Source organism: Anomaloglossus baeobatrachus, chromosome 1 (assembly GCF_048569485.1).
Source record: "Anomaloglossus baeobatrachus isolate aAnoBae1 chromosome 1, aAnoBae1.hap1, whole genome shotgun sequence".
Taxonomy (NCBI): Eukaryota; Metazoa; Chordata; class Amphibia; order Anura; family Aromobatidae; genus Anomaloglossus; species Anomaloglossus baeobatrachus.
In genome coordinates, this window is record NC_134353.1 from 852,022,507 (window position 1) to 852,046,611 (window position 24,105).

The following is a 24,105-nucleotide window of genomic DNA, read 5'->3' on the forward strand; positions in this document are numbered from 1 at the left end:
ATCAGAGAAGCTCAGGGATTTTTACAAAGTACTTAGCTCAATTTTTTGAGCAATAGACAGTTACTATTTAATAGATACTAATTACTAGGATCACCAATTTCCCACTGCTGATTGTTTTCATAACTGAAAAGGAAAGCTACAGATTGGTGAGAGGTGCTCTTTAAGGACAGGAGTTGTTTTCAGAGTCAATGTGGCACCCTGTACTTAGTCGCCACAAATAATAGCTACATGTGTATTTCAATCTGTAAGAAATAATATTTTCAGCTTTGCTTTAGTTTTCTTTGCTGTTCCCTTCAAACACGCATTTGCCCACACTCATTTACTGGGGCTGTTCCATTGAGCTAATAACATAGCGTGTATGTGCGGCCTAAAAGGAGAAAGAGGTAAATTCAGAGACAGAAGTCCACGTGAGGTGAATTGAGGAGTGTAATATGGAGACGGTCCTGTCCTGAGGTAACTGCTAAAACATCTGGAGGGGCCAGCTACACATTGGAAGGGTATCAGTCCCTAGGCCACCAGGACTTCCAAAGTCAGTGGCAAACTGAGAGACTGCTATTAGCCTTTATATATGGAGCAGTGAATTGCCTGGGACCACAGTGGCACATTTGAGTCTGGAAACTTATAGAAGAAATAGTGAGTTTTCCTTGAGGATTCAAGGAAGGTATTAAAGATCCAGAGTTCACTTGTCTTGCAAATCCCAGGATTACAAGATACCTATTCCCAGGTAGGGAAGTAGTGATAGGATTGTGAATGCTGTGAGAAATGTTCTGCAGGGCTCAAGTAAAAGGTAAAAGCCTTCCTGTCCTGTCCTGTCTCTGATTGAATTATCCCTGCTGTGCCATCTCTACCTCAACATCCCCAGGCCCAGCTCTAGTTGGGGTTGGTGGGGGGGCGAGAGGACCACCCTCTGGCACTGCGCATCACCACTTAAATCCTGGGGCCCTTCAGCAGTGCTCGGCCATACCAAAGCCGAACATCCCAACTGGCGTCACAAATTCTTTGTTTATTGTATTTTCTCTCTTTTTAATATTATTTTTAAAAACCCATTACAAAAGCCTGTCTCTTGCACCCAGTAAGACTACATCGTCACTCGGAGCCACCATCATGACATCAGAGGTCTACCGGAGGCGGCACAATAGCAACTTCACCAGCAAAAAAGGTATCAATACAATGTTAATCACCAGCAACAGCTCAGCTAAACCTGTCTTGCACTTACTGCTTTTTTTCTGGTAGCCCCAATTAGCACCAAACGTTTCAATGCTCATAAAGTGAAAGTAAAGTGCACCAATTATAGAGTAATTAGCAGCTCGTTACCTGTATACATTACAGATGATAGAGGATATCTCAGTCCAAGTGAGTCTTCTGTAAAACAGTCTACAAAGTCTTCAAGCATTTGTAGTGCAAAGTCTTTACCCCGATATCTCTTCCTAACAAACATGGTGTCCAGGACTGGGAGGGTGTAGCTTTGCGTCAGATATGCTGCGCACATACTTCCTGGGAAATTAATCACAAAAAATCAGATTAAAGGGAATTCATATATAACTCTCGTATCTGATAGAAGAAGACATCATTTATAACCCATTTTAGTAAAGTTGACTTTATTGCTAAAAAGATGTTTATACTATTGCAAAATAGAAAAACAGCGGCTCTGTGTGGTTTTTCCGCATTACAGACCCATAGGGTGATGTAGTCCAGTAACAATGTATAGTTGCTGAGAATTATTATTTTTCATACATGGTAAAGTATAATCTGCTCTATAATGTAGATTAAAAAGACGAGTTTTTTTGCATCATCAAATAAATTGTTTCTTATAGGATAGAATGATAATCACTTTACAATATATGAATAAGTATAATCTCTGATATGTTTTTTAATTATGGCATATCATATATTATCAGTACAGATGAGCAAACCCAAGATTCGGTGTTCGGTTTTCATCCAAACACCAACTGTTTTTTTAAAAAAACAGAGTTCAGGTTCGGAGTTCTGGTGCTTTACGTATGGGCACCACTCATGTAAGCATCGCTGGGCTCGGGTACGCATGGTGCTCAGCCCAGTGTGAGCCGCTTGCCTGGTTTAAATTGCTCGTACTGGGGGTAACATCAGCGTGATTGGATGTAGTGTGCACTAAAATAAAAAACATGTTCAAGAGCGTATAAAGTCTGCTCAACATTGAGACAAGGCTGTGAGAGAGAGGGAAAATATAGTCTGGTCAGATGAGACCAAAATTGAACTCTTTGGATGCCATAATACACACCAACTTTGAGACCAACATGCACAAAACACCTTCAAAACACCAAAGAACCATGAAGTATGGAGGTGGGAATATTATAGTGTGGGCTGTTTTTCAGCATACAGTACTGGAATGAAGGATGAATGGACAAATGTACTGAGACATTGTTGATAAGAAATCTACTACCATCTACCTTGATGATGAAGATGAAATGAGGGTGGACATTTCAGCAAGATAATGACCCCAAACACACAGCCAAGGAAACTAAAAAATAAAGTGGCTAGAAATTGCCCGAGCCAATCACCAGAGCTGAATCCAAGAGAAAATATATGGAATGAACTAAAACTCAGAGTTCATAGAAGAAGCCCACAGGACCTTCAGGATTTTGAAGAGTGTTTGTGTGGAAGAATGGAGCAAAATTACAAATGAGCAATGCATACGACCAGATTCACCATCCAGGAGACATCTTGAAGCTGTCATCACCAGCACAGGATTTTGTACAATGTAATAAAGCACCACTCAAATGGGTGGGTTTTAATTGCAGGAGTGGTGCTTTAAACCTACAGTGCCTTGCGAAAGTATTCGTCCACCTTGAATATTTCAACCTTTTCCCACATTTCAGACTTCGAACATAAAGATAAAAATTTTAATGTTATGGTGAAGAATCAACAACAAGTGGGGCACAATTGGGAAGTTGAACGAAATTTATTGCTTATTTTAAACCTTTTTAAAAAATAAATAACTGAAAAGTGGAGCGTGCAATATTATTTGTCCCCTTTACTTTCAGTGCAGCAAACTCACTCCAGAAGTTCATTGAGGATCTCTGAATGATCCAATATTGTCCTAAATGACTGATGATAATAAATATAAGCCACCTGTGTTTAATCAAGCCTCCGTATAAATGCACCTGCTCTGTGATAGTCTCAGTGTTCTGTTTAAAGCACAGATAGCATCATGAAGACCAAGGAACACAACAGGCAGGTCCTTGATACTGTTGTGGAGAAGTTTAAAGCTGGATTTGATTACAATAAGATTTCCAAAACTTTAAACATCCTAAGGAGCACTGTGCAAGTGATCATATTGAAATGGAAGGAGTATCATACCACTACAAATCTACCAAGACCCGGCCGTCCATCCAAACTTTCATCTCAAACAAGGAGAAGACTGATCAAAGATGCAGCCAAGAGGCCCATGATCACCCTGGATGAACTGCAGAGATCTACAGCTGAGGTGGGAGAGTCTGTCCATAGGACAACAATCAGTCGTACACTGCACAAATCTGGCCTTTATGGAAGAGTGGCAAGGAGAAAGCCATTTCTCAAAGATATCCAAAAAAAGTGTTGTTTAATATTTGCCACAAGCCACCTGGGAGACACACCAAACATGTGGAAGAAGGTGCTCCGGTCAGATGAAACCAAAATCGAACTATTTGGACACAATGCCAAACGATATGTTTGGCGTAAAAGCAACACAGCTCATCAACCTGAACACACCATCCCCACTGTCAAACATGGTGGTGGTAGCATCATGGTTTGGGCCTGCTTTTCTTCAGCAAGGACAGGAGAGATGGTTAAAATTGATGGGATGGTGGATGGAGCCAAATACAGGACCATTCTTGAAGAAAACCTGTTGGAGTCTGCAAAAGACCCGAGACTGGGACGGAGATTTGTCTTCCAACAAGACAATGATACCAAACATAAAGCAAAATGTACAATGGAATGGTTCACAAATAAACGTATCCAGGTGTTAGAAAGGCCAAGTCAAAGTCCAGACCTGAATCTAATCGAGAATCTGTGGAAAGAGCTGAAAACTGCTGTTCACAAACGCTCTCCATCCAACCTCACTCAGCTCCTGCTGTTTGCAAAGGAAGAATGGGCAAGAATTTCAGTCTCTCGATGAGCAAAACTGATAGACACCTACCCAAAGCGACTTGCAGCTGTAATCGCAGCAAAAGGTGGCGCTACAAAGTATTAACTTAAAGGGGCCAAATAATATTGCATGCCCCAATTTTCAGTTATTTATTTTTTTAAAAAGTTTAAAATAAACAATAAATTTTGCTCAACTTCACAATTTGTGTCCCACTTGTTGTTGAGTCTTCACCAGAACATTAAAATTTTTATTTTTATGTTTGAAGCCTGAAATGTGGGACTAGGTTGAAAAATCCAAGGGGGCCGAATACTTTCGCAAGGCACTGTAAGTTCCCGTCAGCTTCATCAGTTTTCGGCACTATTCCAGTCCTGCAACACCATCTTGTGTCCGTAACTTTTGACTGTCCAGATGTCCAGAAGTTAGAAGTTACAGTGTCTACAAGTAGTATTCAACCCCCTGCAGATTTAGCAGGTTTGATAAGATGCAAATAAGTTAGAGCCTGCAAACTTCAAACAAGAGCAGGATTTATTAACAGATGCATAAATCTTACAAACCAACAAGTTATATTGCGCAGTTAAATTGTAGTAAATTTTCAACATAAAAGTGTGGGTCAATTATTATTCAACCCCTAGGTTTAATATTTTGTGGAATAACCCTTGTTTGCAATTACAGCTAATAATCGTCTTTTATAAGACCTGATCAGGCCGGCACAGGTCTCTGGAGTTATCTTGGCCCACTCCTCCATGCAGATCTTCTCCAAGTTATCTAGGTTCTTTGGGTGTCTCATGTGGACTTTAATCTTGAGCTCCTTCCACAAGTTTTCAATTGGGTTAAGGTCAGGAGACTGACTAGGCCACTGCAACACCTTGATTTTTCCCCTCTTGAACCAAGCCTTGGTTTTATTGGCTGTGTGCTTTGGGTCGTTGTCTTGTTGGAAGATGAAATGACGACCCATCTTAAGATCCTTGATGGAGGAGCGGAGGTTCTTGGCCAAAATCTCCAGGTAGGCCGTGCTATCCATCTTCCCATGGATGCGGACCAGATGGCCAGGCCCCTTGGCTGAGAAACAGCCCCACAGCATGATGCTGCCACCACCATGCTTGACTGTAGGGATGGTATTCTTGGGGTCATATGCAGTGCCATCCAGTCTCCAAACGTCACGTGTGTGGTTGGCACCAAAGATCTCGATCTTGGTCTCATCAGACCAGAGAACCTTGAACCAGTCTGTCTCAGAGTCCTCCAAGTGATCATGAGCAAACTGTAGACGAGCCTTGACATGACGCTTTGAAAGTAAAGGTACCTTACGGGCTCGTCTGGAACGGAGACCATTGCGGTGGAGTACGTTACTTATGGTATTGACTGAAACCAATCTCCCCACTGCCATGAGATCTTCCCGGAGCTCCTTCCTTGTTGTCCTTGGGTTAGCCTTGACTCTTTGGACAAGCCTGGCCTCGGCACGGGTGGAAACTTTCAAAGGCTGTCCAGGCCGTGGAAGGCTAACAGTAGTTTCATAAGCCTTCCACTTCCGGATGATGCTCCCAACAGTGGAGACAGGTAGGCCCAACTCCTTGGAAAGGGTTTTGTACCCCTTGCCAGCCTTGTGACCCTCCATGATCTTGTCTCTGATGGCCTTGGAATGCTCCTTTGTCTTTCCCATGTTGACCTAGTATGAGTGCTGTTCACAAGTTTGGGGAGGGTCTTAATTAGTCAGAAAAGGCTGAAAAAAGAGATAATTAATCCAAACATGTGAAGCTCATTGTTCTTTTGCCTGAAATACTTCTTAATACTTTAGGGGAACCAAACAGAATTCTTGTGGTTTGAGGGGTTGAATAATAAATGACCTTCTGAATAAACTTTTCACAATTTAAAAAAAAAAATAAAAAAAGAAATAACATTCTTTTTTGCTGCAGTGCATTTCACACTTCCAGGCTGATCTACAGTCCAAATGTCACAATGCCAAGTTAATTCCGAATGTGTAAACCTGCTAAATCTGCAGGGGGTTGAATACTACTTGTAGGCACTGTATGTCACAAGTGCTCAGTGCAACTCTATCAGAGGCAGAACGAGGCCAGAATGAGGAGCTCATAGAAATACATTGATATGTGACCTCTGTATGGCTGCATGAAACACTGGAGCTGCCGGCAAGTCACAAATCGCAGGAAACTGACCGAAGCGGCACTGGAAAATGATGAAGTAGACGGGAGGTGAGTTTAAGGCTATGTGCCCACGGGCGCTCGTACCTGCGAATGTATCCGCAGGTACGAGCGCATGTTTCCCGCAGCTGCCCGCCGGCGTCCGCAGCTATTTTTAGCTGCTAAATTACAGCGGAATAGCTGCGGGAAACATGTGGAGATTCATGTGGCTTACCTGCGGACGTCCCGGCCTCTTATCTCCATAGCGGAGGGCCGGGACATCCGCAGGTAATTCCGCATGAATAATTGACATGCAATTATACATGCAGTTGCCTACATCCGAGGCATGGTCGGTAGCCGCACTTTCCGCAGCGTGGACACAGTACTCCCCATGTCCCATAGGATAACATGGGGACTGACTGTACATGCTAAAGCTTGTGGATTTATCTGGAAAATCCAGAAAAATCCGCAGGTTTTCGGTGGCAAAATCCGCAGAAACAAGGTCCCGTGGGCACATAGCCTAAGACCGGACAAACAAACGCTGGTATGGCGATTTAAATAAATTTCAATAAGCGTGTTCAATACTATTTCCTGTATAATTTCTCATTATTACACATAACTTAATTTATGGACATCTATGGTTTGATTTCTTTCCCTGTGTGGATTGGATGGGGTGTTACTGACATCTGGTGATAAATTCATGTCAATAGCAACTTTTTAGTGACATGTTAGGTACTTAGTTCACCCGTTCTAAATATTTTATTTTGCAAAAATACATCCTTTTGCCTAATAGCCATCTTTGCAATCATTTCAGAGCTGTTGAAACGAAAATGAAGTATTAGAAGCAGCAGAATGGGGCTTTCATTTAAGGAGGGGTTGTCAATGTGGGAATAGCCCTTTAACCCTACAAGACAGACTGGCTGTAGGTTTAGAGGGATCTCGTACTGATAGTGAGGTGTCACAGATCTCTTCAGTACTAAAGTCCACAGATCGAAAGAAAAATCTTAATAAAACACATAATATCAATAGTCCACCTGAAAAAAAGAAAAACTGACCAGAAGGCTTCACAGAATAGAATCCAATGGCTTCCCCCTTCCTCCATAAAATCTTGGCATAGTCTGAGCTGCTGTGACACAAGAAGGGAACCTCATTCCTCTCCATTTCTTTCTTTCGATATATAATTCGATTAAGCACGTATAAAACAATTCTTTCTCCCACAGACCTGACCTGCAAATAAAATGCATCAAATGTGAATATAACGTTGCATTCGTCAAGATTTATCTTCATAAGTGCTTCACCTCAAAGGGTGGGAAGAAATAAGATTAAAAAAAACCTACTGCCACTATGGTAAAATACCCAAAACAACCCTACTTCCCTAATCTCTCCCGCAGTGATCAAGCCCCAAACCTCTTTTTTGCTTACTTTATTCTTCTCTGCATGATGGGGCACCCGATTATTTAGCAGCATTATATGGTGCACCCTCGTTCTCTAGCGCTAACCCTCCTACGGCACTCCCAGTCTTTGGGTCGGTATGTGACTGCAGCAGTCGGTCAGTGGATCATTGGAGGAGAGATTGGGGTATGTTTGCTTTTGCTATTTTACAATAGTGGTAACCATTTTTTAATTTATTTCTTAAAGGGGTTGTCCAGTCAAAATATATTGATGATCAATCCATGGAAGACAAAAAAAGAAAAAAACGGGCACTGCTAATCCTTCTGATGGATCGCTGTTAGATCACTCTTATACCGCATGTATCGGGTGCACATCCAAAAGAAGAAAGTCCATATAATAATATCCAGAGGGAGGTAGAGAAAGACAGTACTCACCGAAGCTTCAGATGCGGCTTTTATTAATTCATGCGGACGACTGGTACAATTGGAGGGAATGGTGAAAGAGGCTTACAGCACCAGACAACGGCGAGCCGTTTCGCACACTTAGTGCTTCAACGGTGTAAAATAGTGAGTTTATGGAGATTGATTCATAGACTGGATTACATATATTCATAAATATATGTATATTATCGCCCATCCCTTTAAGGATGCCTGTGTGTTGGAAAATGCTAAACCAAGAGTTTGAGATGGTAAGAACCAAGCTCATCTGTTAGTCGTCCATCAAAGCCATCTGACATTGTTTGTCAAAGTTGTCAAAGTAGTGCTATATATTGTTTAGAATGTTGGGCTAAGGGCTGAAATAGCCATGAGAAACTTCTTTCTGTAAGTTACTGTTACACTGAGGTCAAAGCTCAGCGAGCTTCAAAGGAATTATAAATAAGACTGAAGTAGGTTTTGTTACAGGTCTCTAGTGCGCAAGTACACTTATTTCGCGGGTAAAATGTACCACGTGACATGATGTAATGCTCAAACTAAAATAAGGATAGTTAGTTTTTGTGTTACCATGTAAAGAGATAAGGACAATCAGGAGGAGGGGTTTTGGGTTATAAAAGAAGCCCACACTTCAAAGGTAGTGGAGAAGGAGGGAGGAGAAAGACGGACTCACCAACCCGACCAGACGATCTACAGACAGAGAGACGGCTTACTACATCACAGCTATGTAAGAGATATGAACTGTTATTTTTTCTATCTGTCTCCATCTATTAACTCAAGCCAAGACAGTTATTTTTCTCTAATGACTGTAACCCTCCAACTCTTATCTGAATAAATCCATAATATGTTTTTGACCTATCTTCGCTCCAATCATTATATACTGGCTATGCAGTTGTCGCCGTAAACCCATTATTTAACATTTGGCGAGCACCAGCCTGAATGATTGTGAACCACAGCTGTTTTCTGTGAAAGGTGATTTTTTTCACGCTGCCTATTATTGCAGAAGGACTTTTTTTTTTTTTTTTTTTTTTTTTTTTTTTTCTTTTTCTCTTTCTCACGACATTCCCTGCCCTTTGTCCAAGAAGGGGGGTCTGTGAGTTTGGGAGTAATCTTTCTGTCCAAAGTGCTGCAGGCAAAGACGATACACTGTGTCCACATCACGAGCCTAAGAGAGGGTTAACGTGACAAGCTGCAAGGAGGTCGTATGTGTCAAGCCTTGACGGTTGGAGCCATTCTCAGGACCATCCATCCAGTCGGTTGAAGCCATTCTGAGGACCATCCATCCAACAGACGGTTGAAGCCATTCAAGGACAAGCATCACATACTGGTGAGAAATGGATTTTATTCATGATTATTTTAGTAACTGTCATGTAGAGTATTCTTTTGATCATACACATAGTGACGCACAGTTATGGTCAAATCTGTACCGGCAATGTGAACTTGAGAATTCTAAGCTAGATAAAAAGTTTTTTACTGTAAATCGGTTACAGAAAAAGATACAGAATGTATTGGGTATGGTATACACTTACAACTCCATGGTGGGTGGGGCACAGCCATATGCACACACTATCTGCATGGTGACTGACACACCCATAACAACAGGCACGTCCAATACAACAGACACACACGTCACAGATTCAGAGACAACAGATTGTCCAAATTGTTCGATATTAGCAGAACATATCGAACATCTGGAGGATCAGTTGGAAACAAGAGCAGATTTAATATCAAAACTACGGAAAGATATTAAATATGTATCTGTTAATACGAGACAGAACAAGACAGAAGCTTTAGGTTCAGACGTACCGGACGGGCTGAATACGGCCGAGGACGAGACTCTGAATGAGGAGGAACTTCGGAAAAAGAAGTTACATGATAAGGCTGCCCGTCTTAACATTAAAATCCATGACCAATTAATGAAAATCATTAAGGACATACCGAAATATGATGATAAAATGGACGCCTTCCATAATGCGGACATTTTTGAGTCACATTCCGATAAATATAATCTAACAAATGAACAGAGAAACAAGATTTATAGGGTATGGCTTCCCTCCCACATGGCAAAAAGGTTACAAGCAACACCTAGGACTGACGAACACAATGACCTGATCCATGACACAAAGGAAGATAGGCTGAGACAGTTGATTCTCTTTACCACAGGAGAGTCTACCCCAACAGTCGAATTGTTAGAAAACCTTAAGACACACATACAGGAGGATCCATTCGTCTTTGTAGTCAAATTTGAACAGGCCTACAAAATGATAATGGAAATCGGATCTGATCAAGAACCGCCTTCCATGATCAAGGCCTTTGTTAAAAAGTTTAAATATTTGGACCCTGCTTCATTCGAAATAGCTTCTAGAATGGAAAGTCTACAAGAGGTCACGTCATTTATTGATAGAATACGTAGACGAATGAAGCAAAATCAGGTAAAATCAAAAATAGCCATGATAGAAGGGAACACTGACACATTAGTATCCCAGGAAAAACAGATCAAAAACAACAAAAGACCGGTGTTGAATTCTAAAAACAAGAATTCAGGGGGGGGTAACAGGAAAAGCACAATTCATTGCTTTTTTTGCGGCCTACCCGGACACCTGAAGTGGGAATGCAAGAAATTCCTGAGGGCGGGAGTTGAGGAAAGGCTGGGTAAGGAGAATGGACTGATGCCAAACACATCCAGTGCCCCTCCCCCATCTTCAGCACCTCCACCTTCATACACGCCCACTCGTACTGACAACAGAAATAACCAATCACCATACACGCCCACTCATACTGACAACAGAAATAACCAATCACCATATGCACCTCTGACCAGACAGATAAGGGAAATGTCCATACAGGGATTGGAAGGAAGGGGCAAGACACCTGCTGCTCTTCTCCCTTCTCCATCATCCTGACTGGCAAAGCCGGTCCCCAGGCTGCATCCACTGGAATTCGTCACTCGAGTTTCAATGGATAGCTGTGGTCGACCATTTTTAAAGGTAAATCTTGAAGGTCAGGAAGTAACATTTCTCCTTGATACAGGTGCGCAATTGAGTGTCACAAATGTTGATTTACATTTAAAGCCAGATTCCCCTGTATGCACAATTGTTGGTTTCAGTGGTAAAAATGGAACAAAGGTGACTTTAGCGCAGGATGTTTCTTTGGAAATACCTGGTTTTTTGAAAACGAAAATGGATATTTGGTGTTGTCAGGATACTGAGAATATAATTGGCACTGATTTTATGGAAAAGCATGGCTGGATTATTGATTTGGGTAACAAAACAGTATGGAAAGATTCTAACGGTTGTAAGGCGGTAGTTATTGATCCAGATGAATATAGTCATGTCGGGACCATTTGTTTGACCGATGTAGTGTCAGCAGATCATTTGTGGCCTGAAACTGGTGGTGACGAAGTATTGACTGAGTTAGTACAGCGGTTTCCTTCTTTATGGGCTCAGTACAGGAATGAGGTTGGAACAATGAAGGATGTAATTGTCAAAATTGAAGGCCGAGACCCACCTCCTCAGCGTCAGTATAAGTTGCCTCCGGAGTCAGTTGCTCCGATGTCGAAGATTATACAGGAATTGTTGGCTCAAGGTGTAATACGAAAGGCAAATTCGGTTTGTAACAATCCATTGTGGTGTGTTCTGAAAAGCGATGGTAGCTATAGGATGTTGTTGGACTTGAGGATGTTCAATAAGTGTACTCCTAATGTAGCACCGATTGTAGCTGATACACATGACATGATGTCGAGATTGGATGCTAAGGCAAGGTATTTCTCAGTATTGGATATCAGTAATGGTTTTTTCAGTATACCGATTGAGCAAAGTTGCCAATATCGATTTGCATTCAACCACCTCGATCAGCAATATGTATGCTGTAGGCTTCCTCAGGGGGCTAGTATGTCGCCAAGCATTTTTCATCAGGCGCTGGCGAACGTTTTGTCGAAATTTTCTCGTCCGGAATGTTTATTGCAATATGTGGACGATATCTTGTTGAGCACGGAGGATGAGGAGATGCACGTGATCTTGCTTACAGAATTGTTTGAGCTGCTGCATGATGCAGGTTTAAAACTGAATACCAAAAAGGTCAAGCTGATGCAGACTGAGGTCAGGTTTTTAGGAGTTCTGCTAAGTCCAGGTACACGGCGACCCTTACAGGACAGAATAGAGGCAATTGCATCTCTTCCAATTCCAACATCACACAAGGCACTAAGACATTTTTTAGGGCTTGTAAATTACTCAAGGAATTTCATTGAAAATTTTGCTGACAAAGCCAGACCTTTGTATGATCTTTTAAAAGGTGACAATGATGATTATTTTGGTCCCTGGAGTGTCGAACAGGAAAAAGCCTTCACACAATTGAAACATGATCTACAACACGCACCTGCGTTAAGTATGGTGGAAAAGAACGCACCTTTTGCGCTTCAAGCACACACTTCAGAGACAAGTATCTCTGTGGTTTTGCTGCAGCTGCAAGGGGGGGAATGGAGAATCTTGGGGTACTTCTCTAAGCTTCTCTCACCTGTTGAGAGGGGGTTTGAGGTGTGCGCAAGACACCTGGTGGGAGTGTATTTTGCAATAAAAATCACTCAACACATCATCGGGTTCCAAAAGGTTATTCTCCAAACGCCACATTCCACACTGAAACTTCTCTTTGAGAAAAACATCCCAGGTGTGTCAAATCAGAGATTTGCCCATTGGTTGCTCTCATTGTCTCCAAATCAAATTGAGGTAGATTATAAGGCCAAGTATGTTCTTCCTCAATTGATGCAGTATGAAGGACAAACCCATGATTGCATAGAAACGTTCCATGAACCAAGTCCATCTCTCTTCAGACGACAGTCGGAAGACGCAGATGAACCTGTGTTTGTAGACGGTTCTAGATTTTTTCTGGAAGGACACTATCACACAGGATATGGAATTTTCTATTCCAAGCGAGGACAAGTGGTAAAACACAAGTTACCGAGTCATTTCTCAGCTCAAAGGGCAGAGATAGAAGCGGTAAGAATGGTCCTACAGCTGAATGAAGCTGATGATCAAACTCCAATGGTAATCTACAGTGATAGCTCCTATGTTGTCAGATCCCTAACCGATTACCTGCCTGTTTGGGAAAGGAGAGGCTACGTGGACTCGTCCAACAAAGCCTTGTTGCACCGCGAAACTCTAGAATCAATTTTTGAGATGGCATCTAGGGCCCCAAATAGATTTGCTATAGTGAAAGTCGCTGCACATCAAAGATCTGATGATGAGTTATCTGTAGGAAATGCAACCGCAGATGCTCTAGCCAAAGAAGCTGCCCTGACAGGAGAGGAAGTGTTTGACTCTGAACCTTCTGAGAATTCAGCGGTTCAGAGAGCAGACACGTACATACCTTCATTTGCAGAAGAACAGAGAAAAGATCCTTCTCTTGTTATTTTTCTGGATGATCCAAAACCTCCTTTCATCTGTGAAAATGGGGTTTTGTGTCACAATTCAAATGAAGAATTGCGTCCAGTTGTACCAAAACATCTACAGGTAGAATTCACTCGATACAACCATGAGAGTTTAGGTCACTTGGGACAACAGAAATTGTTAGTCATTCTCAAGGAGAAATTTTATTGGGAAAAAATGGACGAAACAGTTCAAAGTGTTGTACTATCATGTCTCATTTGTGCCCAAATAAATCCAAGACCTAAAGGACAGAAGCCACCACTTCTACGGATCGCACCTGCAGATGGTCCATGGTCTACACTGCAGATAGACTATATTGGTCCTTTACCCTCAGGTAAAAATGGTCTCAGGTATGCATTGATTGTGGTAGATGTGTTCTCAAAATGGGTAGAAATATTACCTGTTAGGAAAGATGATGCTTTGTCCACAGCAAGGGAATTGGTACAACATGTCTTTTGTACTTGGGGGATCCCAAGGATGATTACCTCCGATCGAGGTAGCCACTTCACAGGTAAAATCATGCAAACTGCTTGTGCTATTCTAGGGGCGCGACAGCAATTTCATGTCCCCTATCATCCACAATCTGCGGGAATTGTGGAAAGAATGAATAGGACAATCAAGTCCAGAATTGCAAAGATGCTTTTGGACAAAGGTAACACTTGGGTTGACAAGGTTCCTTTCATACTGATGAGTATAAGAGGTTCAATCTCTTCTACAACTCAATTCACTCCGTTTGAGTTGATGACGGGAAGAAAAATGCCATTGTGGTTTCCACATGAGCCATTTTTATCCACTCCACAAAAAGATGCTATCTCAAGGTCCCAATGGTTGAGATCGCTGCAGGAGAACCTGAAAGCGATTCTGCCATATGCGGCATCAAGAATGCAGAAAATGGAGCCACCCTATGAGTCCAAGTTCAAGAAAGGTGCTCTAGTGATGATCAAAACCTTTCGCAAGAGTGGACCATGGGAGTGTAATTGGGAAGGTCCTTTTGAAGTCCTTGAGACTATGGGACAAGTCATGATTCTTGTGCACCGAGTGTCAAATGTGGTAAAAAAGACCCGGAAAACACAAAAAGTGTGGGTTCACGTTGACCAGTGCAAAATATTTGTGACAAAATAATGATACTGCATTTCTTTCCAGGAAGAAATGGATTCCTATACGAACTGGAATAAAGAACCTAAAGACTGTGAAGGAAAGATGACATCAAGCCTTCTAGAGAAAGAACATCTTCCCAAGCTCAAGACAAGCTTCTACGTGATGGGATCTACGTTCCTGCTGCTTTGCTTTATTTTCGTCATTGTTTACATGTTACATCAAGGAACAATCGCCAATGATGTGAATGAACAGACTAGAGAGATTCAACATTCTCGAAGACCAAGAGGATCAGATACACGGAACTTACTGACAGAGGACATCACGGACAATTCTGTGGAGATAACAGGAAATATCTGCATGGGATATGGAACAAAATGTTGCATTGAATTACATTTCATACACGACACAGACATAATATTACATGCGATTGCAGGACCTAAAACTAGATTCACACAATTACAAGGAGAATATGTACACAATAATAAAACTGGTACATGGGAATGTTCTCCTACAGATGTACTATACTGGAACATAGAGATCAGAGGTGATGAACCTGCTGTATGGTCCGGTGATATTACAAATGACATGATTGCAAGGAGAAAGTTTGGAAGATCCAAAACAGAAATTTTGTTAAAAACTCAGGTTTTTGGGAAAATTCTGGATCCTTCTTTACTCTCCATCACAGAAGGAGATAAAGATTGGGTCAAAACATGGAATTTCCAGATAACACGGGAACCTGTGCAAGTTCAGGTATCTGTAGTGTTTACCGCTACTAACACTATAGTTCCGGAAATAAGGGTTTCACCACAGACAGTACATAATAAAGTAAATACATTACCCATAATGTTAAAATGTAACACAAGATTGAAATTGCCTTCTGAGTCTTTGTTGACATGGACCAAAAATTCATCATTTTTGGGAAGTTTTTTAAACAGTCCAACTAATGTCATTCACAGAGGTCAGATTGGTAATATCAGGTGGATGGATGATACGTTCATTTTTTCCATAGAGAATCCATCTTCCAGGGACTCTGGAATTTACCAGTGTTGCGTTGAAACAAAGACACATTACAGACATTGTAAAGACGTTAGTGTGAATATTTGGTCAGCAGCAGATAGTGCATGCACAGACACGAGGTTCATGCCGTCTTCTCCTTTCCAAATTAATCAATTTCAGTCCAAGTCTTTATTAAGGGATGGAGAATTTATGACAATGGTGTGGATTTTCAATATGTCTCATTGGAAGATCTCTACCAGGTTTCCTCAGTGTCAATCACATCTCATAAACATGGAGATGGGGATAGAACAGTGGTTTGGGAAAAGAACTACTCAGACTAGGAGTAAGAGAGGAGTGTTAGAAGGAATTCTGGGAGGAATTGGGACAGTGGGAAGTCTGACTAATGCCATAGATATACAGACACTTAAGTCAGATTTGGATAATATTGGTTTTATTGGAGGAAAAGGTGTAAAGGTTCAGAAGAGTCTGAATCAACTTCTTGAAAAGATGGTAATGAATACAGCTGCTGTACTAGGCTCTTCCGTGTCACATCTACAGGATGCTACATTAGCTCTCGTGGAAAGCACACACGAAACACAAGTAGCTAAAGCGTGCCTGGAGATACAGGTAGAGTACTCTTCTAATTTAAAGTTGATTGCACAAGCTTTACAGAGTGGAATTACTCCACTGGGAATACTGCGAAATTTACCTGTAGAGTATGATTTTGCATTGAATCATACGGATTTGTGGGTAAATAAGTGGTTAGGATGTGAACGAAACATTTGTGTTGGCACATCGCTAATCCCGGTGATTGGAAGAGAGGGGACTATTGTTCCTGTTACAGTTTTGGGTATACCTGTGAGCAACACACAACAAGTGTTCTATCAACTGCAGTACACAGATTTTGCATTTGATGGAGTGAACACTGAACAAGTAGACATTTCTTCATGTTTGCATTTTGTTTCTAAGGTGATGTGTTTACCTGGACAGGATAAGGTGATTTATCATTCATGTTTTCATAATCATTCTTCTTGTCATGCGAGAATAGAGACTGTACAGACACTACATGATCTGGTGACTCCAGTAAGTCCAACTAAGATATGTTTTCAGGTCATGTCTGAGACAGAGAAGGTTTCTGTTTACTATTCTACTTGTGTACATAAGGAAAACCTACCTATGGGTTTGTATTGTATAGAAGGAGATGTGAGATCTCTTTCAAAGAAGGAAGAAAGTTTTAATATCACTTCTATAGGAAAGAGAAACTTAACGGCATTTCCGATACAATTCAATTTATCACAGATAAATGATTTTCCTTGGGATATGTGGACAAGTGAAATAAAGAAAGACAAGGGTTTGTTAGATTTATTAACGAAACAGTTAAAGGAAGCAGAAATTATATTCAGACATGAACAAGGTGAATTAAGTGATATTGAACACGAATGGAATGGAATGTCAGGTAGAACTTGGTGGAAGAGTTTTAGTAAATCTGTACATTCCTGGTCTCAGTCATCTTTTCAGTCAGCGGTTGGTAATGTTTTATTTAATCCCATCATAATCATATTTTTATTAGTTTTGATGTGTATTATATATCAAGTTTTTGTGATGTGTAGAATTCAGAAGATATATAGGAACATAAAAATAGAAATGAAAAAGGAAGATAACATTCTTAGAGGAATGTTAAATCGCAAGATGACTTTTTGACAGAAAGTTGCAGATTGGTTTATCAAGTCAAATATTGGTCTAGAATTTCCAACAAGAATGTATGTGATACGAATGATGACACGATTGAGTTAGGGTTTCCCGGGGTTCATCAAACTTCCATATAAGGGGGGACTGTAAAATAGTGAGTTTATGGAGATTGATTCATAGACTGGATTACATATATTCATAAATATATGTATATTATCGCCCATCCCTTTAAGGATGCCTGTGTGTTGGAAAATGCTAAACCAAGAGTTTGAGATGGTAAGAACCAAGCTCATCTGTTAGTCGTCCATCAAAGCCATCTGACATTGTTTGTCAAAGTTGTCAAAGTAGTGCTATATATTGTTTAGAATGTTGGGCTAAGGGCTGAAATAGCCATGAGAAACTTCTTTCTGTAAGTTACTGTTACACTGAGGTCAAAGCTCAGCGAGCTTCAAAGGAATTATAAATAAGACTGAAGTAGGTTTTGTTACAGGTCTCTAGTGCGCAAGTACACTTATTTCGCGGGTAAAATGTACCACGTGACATGATGTAATGCTCAAACTAAAATAAGGATAGTTAGTTTTTGTGTTACCATGTAAAGAGATAAGGACAATCAGGAGGAGGGGTTTTGGGTTATAAAAGAAGCCCACACTTCAAAGGTAGTGGAGAAGGAGGGAGGAGAAAGACGGACTCACCAACCCGACCAGACGATCTACAGACAGAGAGACGGCTTACTACATCACAGCTATGTAAGAGATATGAACTGTTATTTTTTCTATCTGTCTCCATCTATTAACTCAAGCCAAGACAGTTATTTTTCTCTAATGACTGTAACCCTCCAACTCTTATCTGAATAAATCCATAATATGTTTTTGACCTATCTTCGCTCCAATCATTATATACTGGCTATGCAGTTGTCGCCGTAAACCCATTATTTAACAAACGGGTCCTGTGATCATGGAACCATGGAATAGGTCATAAATATCTGATCGGTGTGGTTCCGACACCCCCACTGCCCAGCTGTACAAGCTCTGGTAGCGACCAGGTGTATACGCATGTAATGACACTACACTGCATAGCTCCATTCATTGTTTAATGGCTGCTCCCAGGTACAACAGAACCTGGTAGCCGCTGCACAATGAATGGAGCTGTGCAGTGCAGCGCCATTCCATGTGTTTATATTTAGTGACCACCAGAGCTTGTAACAACTGATCAGTGGGATGTCGTACTCCCACCAATCTGGTACTTATGGAAAGATCATCAATATATTGTGACTGAACAACCCCTTTAATGTTGGATAATGGAATCTTCATATTTTTATGCATCTGAATGTCCTAACCATCCTTATATTATCTAAATGTCATCTTATTCCTAATGTTACTCTTTCTTTTGACTTTTGTTTTGGGAAAAGTTGATTCCATTCATATTTATAATGAGTAACACTGAACTGCCCCCCAGAATAACACCATAGTAAAATATACTGGGGTGGACTCTCCTAAAACCCCTATGGACCCTCGCAAAAATATTTGACTCTGGCACCTCTGTGGTTGAAGCCAATAATGAATAATCTGGATAACCTCAAGCATTGTGCAATGTACAGATCTCAGTCTATTTCCTCTTAAGAATAAAATAGGCACCATGATAATTGTGTCTCCTGCTGCTTAAAGCTCCATTAGTCATATAGAATATGTCTGTCGTACCAGCAGCAGATTATTTTTAACATAGAGCGCCACCACAGGGTAAATTAAGAATTGCAATGCTTCTATAACAATTATAAAACTGAATGGGCTGTCCAAGCAATATTGGATCCTCCAGAGTGATGACAGTCATTCCTTATAGATGAGAGTCCTAAATGAAGGAATCCTTGAATAACTCAACCACCCCATTACCTAAGGAATTCTATAAAAATATGTGTTTTGTTACTAACCAGTGCCTTTAAAGGCAAATATATTGATGTGATTTGTAGATTATGTCCCTGCTCTTACCTGCTGAAGGCCCTCTCGGGAAGGGTTTGATGTCCTAACAATGTCCTCAATTGTCCACCACTGGTGAGCAAGATGTAGTGCCACAGCTGTAGAGACAAAGCAATATATACTGTTGTGCATTATTCTGTACATCATGGTAGCCATAGTAATGATCTTCCCTATTCCCTATTGATATTTGGCCTCATTATTATATTTTTTTCAATTATAGGACACTCTTTTCATTGAATGATGCGTGATACCAAATCCAAGAACTATCTCCCTTATCTCGCACGTGCACACGTATTCTTGGAATGGTAAAAGGGTTATTCCCATCTCCAAGATCCCATCCCAAAATATAGTAGGTGTAATAATAATAATAATAATCGCAAATACCTCCAATTAGAAATGTAGTATAGTTCTCCTGATTGGCTATGCCACTTGCCCATGGATACCTAAGCTACTGCCAAGCCTGCACATAAGGTAAGTGACATAAGAGAACTATACTACATTTCTAATTGGAGGTATTCGCTAATATTATTACATGTACTACATATTGGGATAGGATCTTGGAGAAGAGAATACCCCTTTAAGCAAGTATACTTTTTGCCCTAAAAAAAGGAAAGGAACAATCTTGCTAGATAACTTAACTTACCTCCATGTGGAAAAAGGATTGATAAAATCCAAAATACGCAATCCTCCCTTAAGGCTACTTTACACGCTGCGATATCGGTACCGATATCGCTAGTGTGGGTACCCGCCCCCATCTGTTGTGCGACACGGGCAAATCGTTGCCTGTGCCGCACAACATCACCCAGACATGTCACACATACTTACCTGCCCTGCGACGTCGCTGTGACCGGCGAACCTCCTCCTTTCTAAGGGGGCGGTTCGTTCAGCGTCACAGCGACGTCACAGCGACGTCACAGCTGCGTCACTGAACCGCCGCCCAATAGAAGCGGAGGGGCGGAAATGAGCGGGACGAACATCAAGCCCACCTCCGGAGCGATGTGTGCTGCCGCAGGAACGAGGAACAACCTCGTTACTGCTGCAGTAACGATTTTTGAGAATGGACCCCCATGTCACCGATGAGCGATTTTGCACGTTTTTGCAACGATGCAAAATCGCTCATAGGTGTCACACGCAACGGCATCGCTAATGCGGCCGGATGCGCGTCACCAATTCCGTGACCCCAACAAGTTCGCATTAGCGATGTCGTAGCATGTAAAGCCCCCTTTATCCATCCTTTTATACATCTAGTTGATGCAAAAAATGAGGCTTTAACGCTATTACTGCCGTGAAGTGACAGAACCCCTGATGTTCTTGAGAGATGTAATATAAATATAGGGCTCGATTCATCACTGCATTTTCGTGAGTATTTTGGCATCAATACCTCTCAATTAGGGAGTTTTGGTTTTGCAACAAATTCATCAATTGATTTTCTCCTTAATTAGGGGTACTTTGCATGCTGCGACATCGCAAGCCGATGCTTGCGATACCGAGCGCGATAGTACCCGCCCCCGTCGCAGCAGCGATATCTTGTGATTGCTGCCGTAGCGAACATTATCGCTACGGCAGCTTCATATGCACTTACCTGCCCTGCGATGTCGCTCTGGCCGGCGACCAGCCTCCTTCCTAAGGGGGCGAGTCGTGCGGCGTCACAGCGACGTCACACGGCAAGCAGCCAATAGAAGCGGAGGGGCGGAGATGAGCGGGACGTAAACATCCCGCCCACCTCCGTCCTTTCGCATAGCCAGCGTGAGGCGCAGTGACGCAGGTAAGCTGATGTTCCTCGCTCCTGCGGCTTCACACACAGCGATGTGTGCTGCCACAGAAGCGAGGAACAACATCGTACCGTCACTGCAGCGGCATTATAGAAATGTCGGAGCCTACACCGATGATATGATTATGACGCTTTTGCGCTCGTTAATCGTATCATAAAGGATTTACACACTACGATATCGACTGCGACGCCAGATGTGCGTCACTTTCGATTTGACCCCACCGACATCGCACCTGCAATATCGTAGTGTGCAAAGTATCCCTTAATGTTGTCTTTTGTAGTTCAGTCAGTATTCAGATTTTTACATCAATGCGGATTTTCTCAGATGTTTTAGGCCCTGTGCGCTCACTGCGTTTTTACCTGCGGGTTTTTTTGCGTTTTTGCTGCAGAAATTTCTTGAGAAAATGGTTGTAACCTTTCTGCAGACATTCCCCAGCAGAACCTATGGAAAAAAAATAGCTGTGCACACACTGCGTTTTTTTCTCAAGAACATTCTTTCTGCAAAATTTCTTGAGAAAAAGAATGTGCATGTCACTTCTTGTCTGCAGGTACCTGCGTTTTTTGCCATAGATAATGGTAAAAAAACGCAGGGACCAACCTGCAGAAAAAACGCATCAAAAACGCAGTAAAAACGCATGCGTTTTTCGGTGCTTTATTGGTGCATTCTTTTAATGCAAGTGCGCTAATCTTTCAGACTCTCAAGAAATTTCTTGAGAAAAATACTTTTCTAGTGCGCACAGGGCCTTAAGGGTGCTTTACACGCTGCAACATCGCTAACGATATATCGTCGGGGTCACGGTGTTTGTGACGCACATCCAGCATCGTTAGCGACATCGCAGCATGTAACACCTCTGAGCGACCTAAAACGATCGCAAAAGAGGTAAAAATCGTTGGTATTGGAAAGGTCGCTCCAACACCAAAAATCGTTGTCTGGTCAGTAGTGAGGTTGTTTGTCGTTCCTATATGTGACACGGCAGGAACGAGGAACCTCACCTTACCTGTGTCCCACTGGCAATGAGGAAGGAAGGAGGTGGGATGTTTGGCCCGCTCATCTCCGCCCCTCCTCTGCTATTGGGCGGCCACTTAGTGATGTCGCTATGACGCAGAACGAACTGCCCCCTTAGAAAGGAGGCGGTTCGCTGGTCACAGCGACATCGCTAGGCAGGTAAGTATGTGTGACGGGTGTAAGCGACGTTGTGTGACACGGGCAGCGATTTGCCCGTGTCGCACAACCGATAAGGGCGGGCGCGGGTACGCTCGCTAGCGATATCGGTACCGATATCGCAGCGTGTAAAGTACCCTTTAGACTGATTCATGAAATGCAACTTTTAAAAGGTCGCAAATTTTGGCCCAAATGTACTCTAGGTCCTCCTGAAGTTAATTTATGTACTCCAGTTTTTTGGTGTAAATTTTGTGCCACTTTGCAAAACATAAAGAGTAGCAAAAAGGGTCTAAAAGAAGACCATCTAGTATTTTAAATTCATGAAACATATGCCTTAGAGTGAGCAATTTGGTATGAAAATAAAAAAACGAAAACCATAACACAAAAAATGCAAATGATAAATCAGGGCTATAGAAGTAGCTGAATGTAACATTTACTAAATTTTACCAAACATCTGCAAAAAGTAGCACTTCAAACTTTAAAGAGGTTGTTTCCTACTATTACATTGATGGCTTATCTTTAGGATAGGTCATCAATGTCTGATCGGTCGGGGTCCGACACCCCACACCCCCACTGATCGTTTTAGGTCCTGGCAGGCGGCCGGAAATGCTCAGTTCTGGAGCTGTTCCATCTTCTGATAGTGGCCGGGTACTGTACATCTGCCTTCTATTGATCTGAATGGGAGTAAATGTGCAGCACCCGGCTGCACCCGCTATCAAATGACGGAGCAGTTTCAGAACTGAGCGTTTCTAGCTGCCTGCTGCTGCCACTGGGACCGATAACAGCTGATCAGCGGTGGTGCGGGGTGTCGGACCCCAGCCAATAAAACATTGATGACCTATCCTGAGGATAGGTCATCAATGTAAAAGTAGTGGACAACCAATTTAAAATATAACCTGCCTTCTATTTACAGATAAAGCAGATTAGTTATTATCCTCATGGCTTCTGTGTGATCTGTGAATTTGTCACTAACTGTTACAACCTTTGTGGCTTATATAAGCAGGAGAACGAGAGTCAAAAGGTGCCAAAAAGTGAATATAATTTTATTGTTACAATCATAAATGTGCAACCAGCAAAAAGGAGATAAAAACACAGAGGGGTGTGAAAAAACATAAACAGGACCGCCAAAATGAATGGTATTAAGGGATGACCAGTTACATAAATAGAACATACAGGGGAAATGTCAGAGCGAATATTAAAGGGACAATACATATAAAGTGCATGTGCATAAATACATATGAGTAGCCCGCTCAGACACCCCCAATGCATAAATAGAGTCTGGTCCAATCATTTAAGTGAGGCAGCATAAACAGAGTAAAGTGGCCAGTGCATCTTAAAGTGGCCAGTGCATGATCCTGAATATGCAAAAAAGAGGCTCCCCCTTACCCCACCAACATACGTTTCGCCTATTTGAACCCCGTGCTCAAGTTCGGCTTCCTCAGGGAGGGAGAAGGCAGCGCCAACCTTTGTGGCTTACATAAAATTTCTATTCAAAATATTTTTGAAAAAATTCATTATAAATTACCTACCCGTCAGTGGATCTTCTGGTGCAAAAAGAGCCAGAATTTTGTGTGTTTGATCTCCTCCATAAAGTGGCACATACCCTACTGTACTAAGAGTGATTGGTACCTGGAAAAAAAAAATCCAGTAATGATCATAATGAATGAATGATTTACTATAACTGTTTTCTATGATTTCTTGCTTCTGCACACATATACTTTTCAAAAATCGAATTTGATAAAGGTTTTTTGACAAAAACCCAAAGCAAAATACCTGGCCACTAAAGCAAGAACACAAATGCAACATCATACAGAGTTAGGCCTCATCAGACGTCTGTGATTCCTAAAATATGCAAATAAACTGTCTAGTTTTATCATTGTTTTCTGAGTGTCAGTTTTTACCATCAGTACACTGTGTGCAGAATTATTAGGCAACTGAGTAT

At 41.7% G+C, this 24,105-nt stretch overlaps 2 protein-coding genes across 5 annotated transcripts in view; one reads left to right on the top strand and one right to left on the bottom strand.

Annotated features, from left to right (window-relative positions):
* Window positions 1-24,105, bottom strand: part of FAM169A (family with sequence similarity 169 member A) — a 164,008-nt gene that overhangs the window by 60,233 nt on the left and 79,670 nt on the right. For all 4 annotated transcript variants that reach the window (XM_075325404.1, XM_075325410.1, XM_075325416.1 and 1 more), the window contains exons 3-6: window positions 23,693-23,792; window positions 19,243-19,328; window positions 7,290-7,461; window positions 1,315-1,494 (exon numbers count right to left, since the gene is read on the bottom strand). In XM_075325404.1, the coding sequence (XP_075181519.1) occupies window positions 1,315-1,494; window positions 7,290-7,461; window positions 19,243-19,328; window positions 23,693-23,792 (538 nt within the window). The remainder of the gene's footprint in view (window positions 1-1,314; window positions 1,495-7,289; window positions 7,462-19,242; window positions 19,329-23,692; window positions 23,793-24,105) is intronic.
* Window positions 9,141-19,196, top strand: LOC142303504 (uncharacterized). The gene is made up of 3 exons (XM_075344905.1): window positions 9,141-9,384; window positions 14,621-15,790; window positions 19,188-19,196. The coding sequence occupies exons 2-3, from the start codon at window positions 14,627-14,629 to the stop codon at window positions 19,194-19,196; spliced, it is 1,173 nt and encodes a 390-aa protein (XP_075201020.1). The 5' UTR covers window positions 9,141-9,384; window positions 14,621-14,626.

Excerpts from the sequence above, each read along its gene's own strand:
- LOC142303504 (XM_075344905.1), top strand. The coding sequence starts at position 14,627 with ATGGATTCCTATACGAACTGGAATAAAGAACCTAAAGACTGTGAAGGA.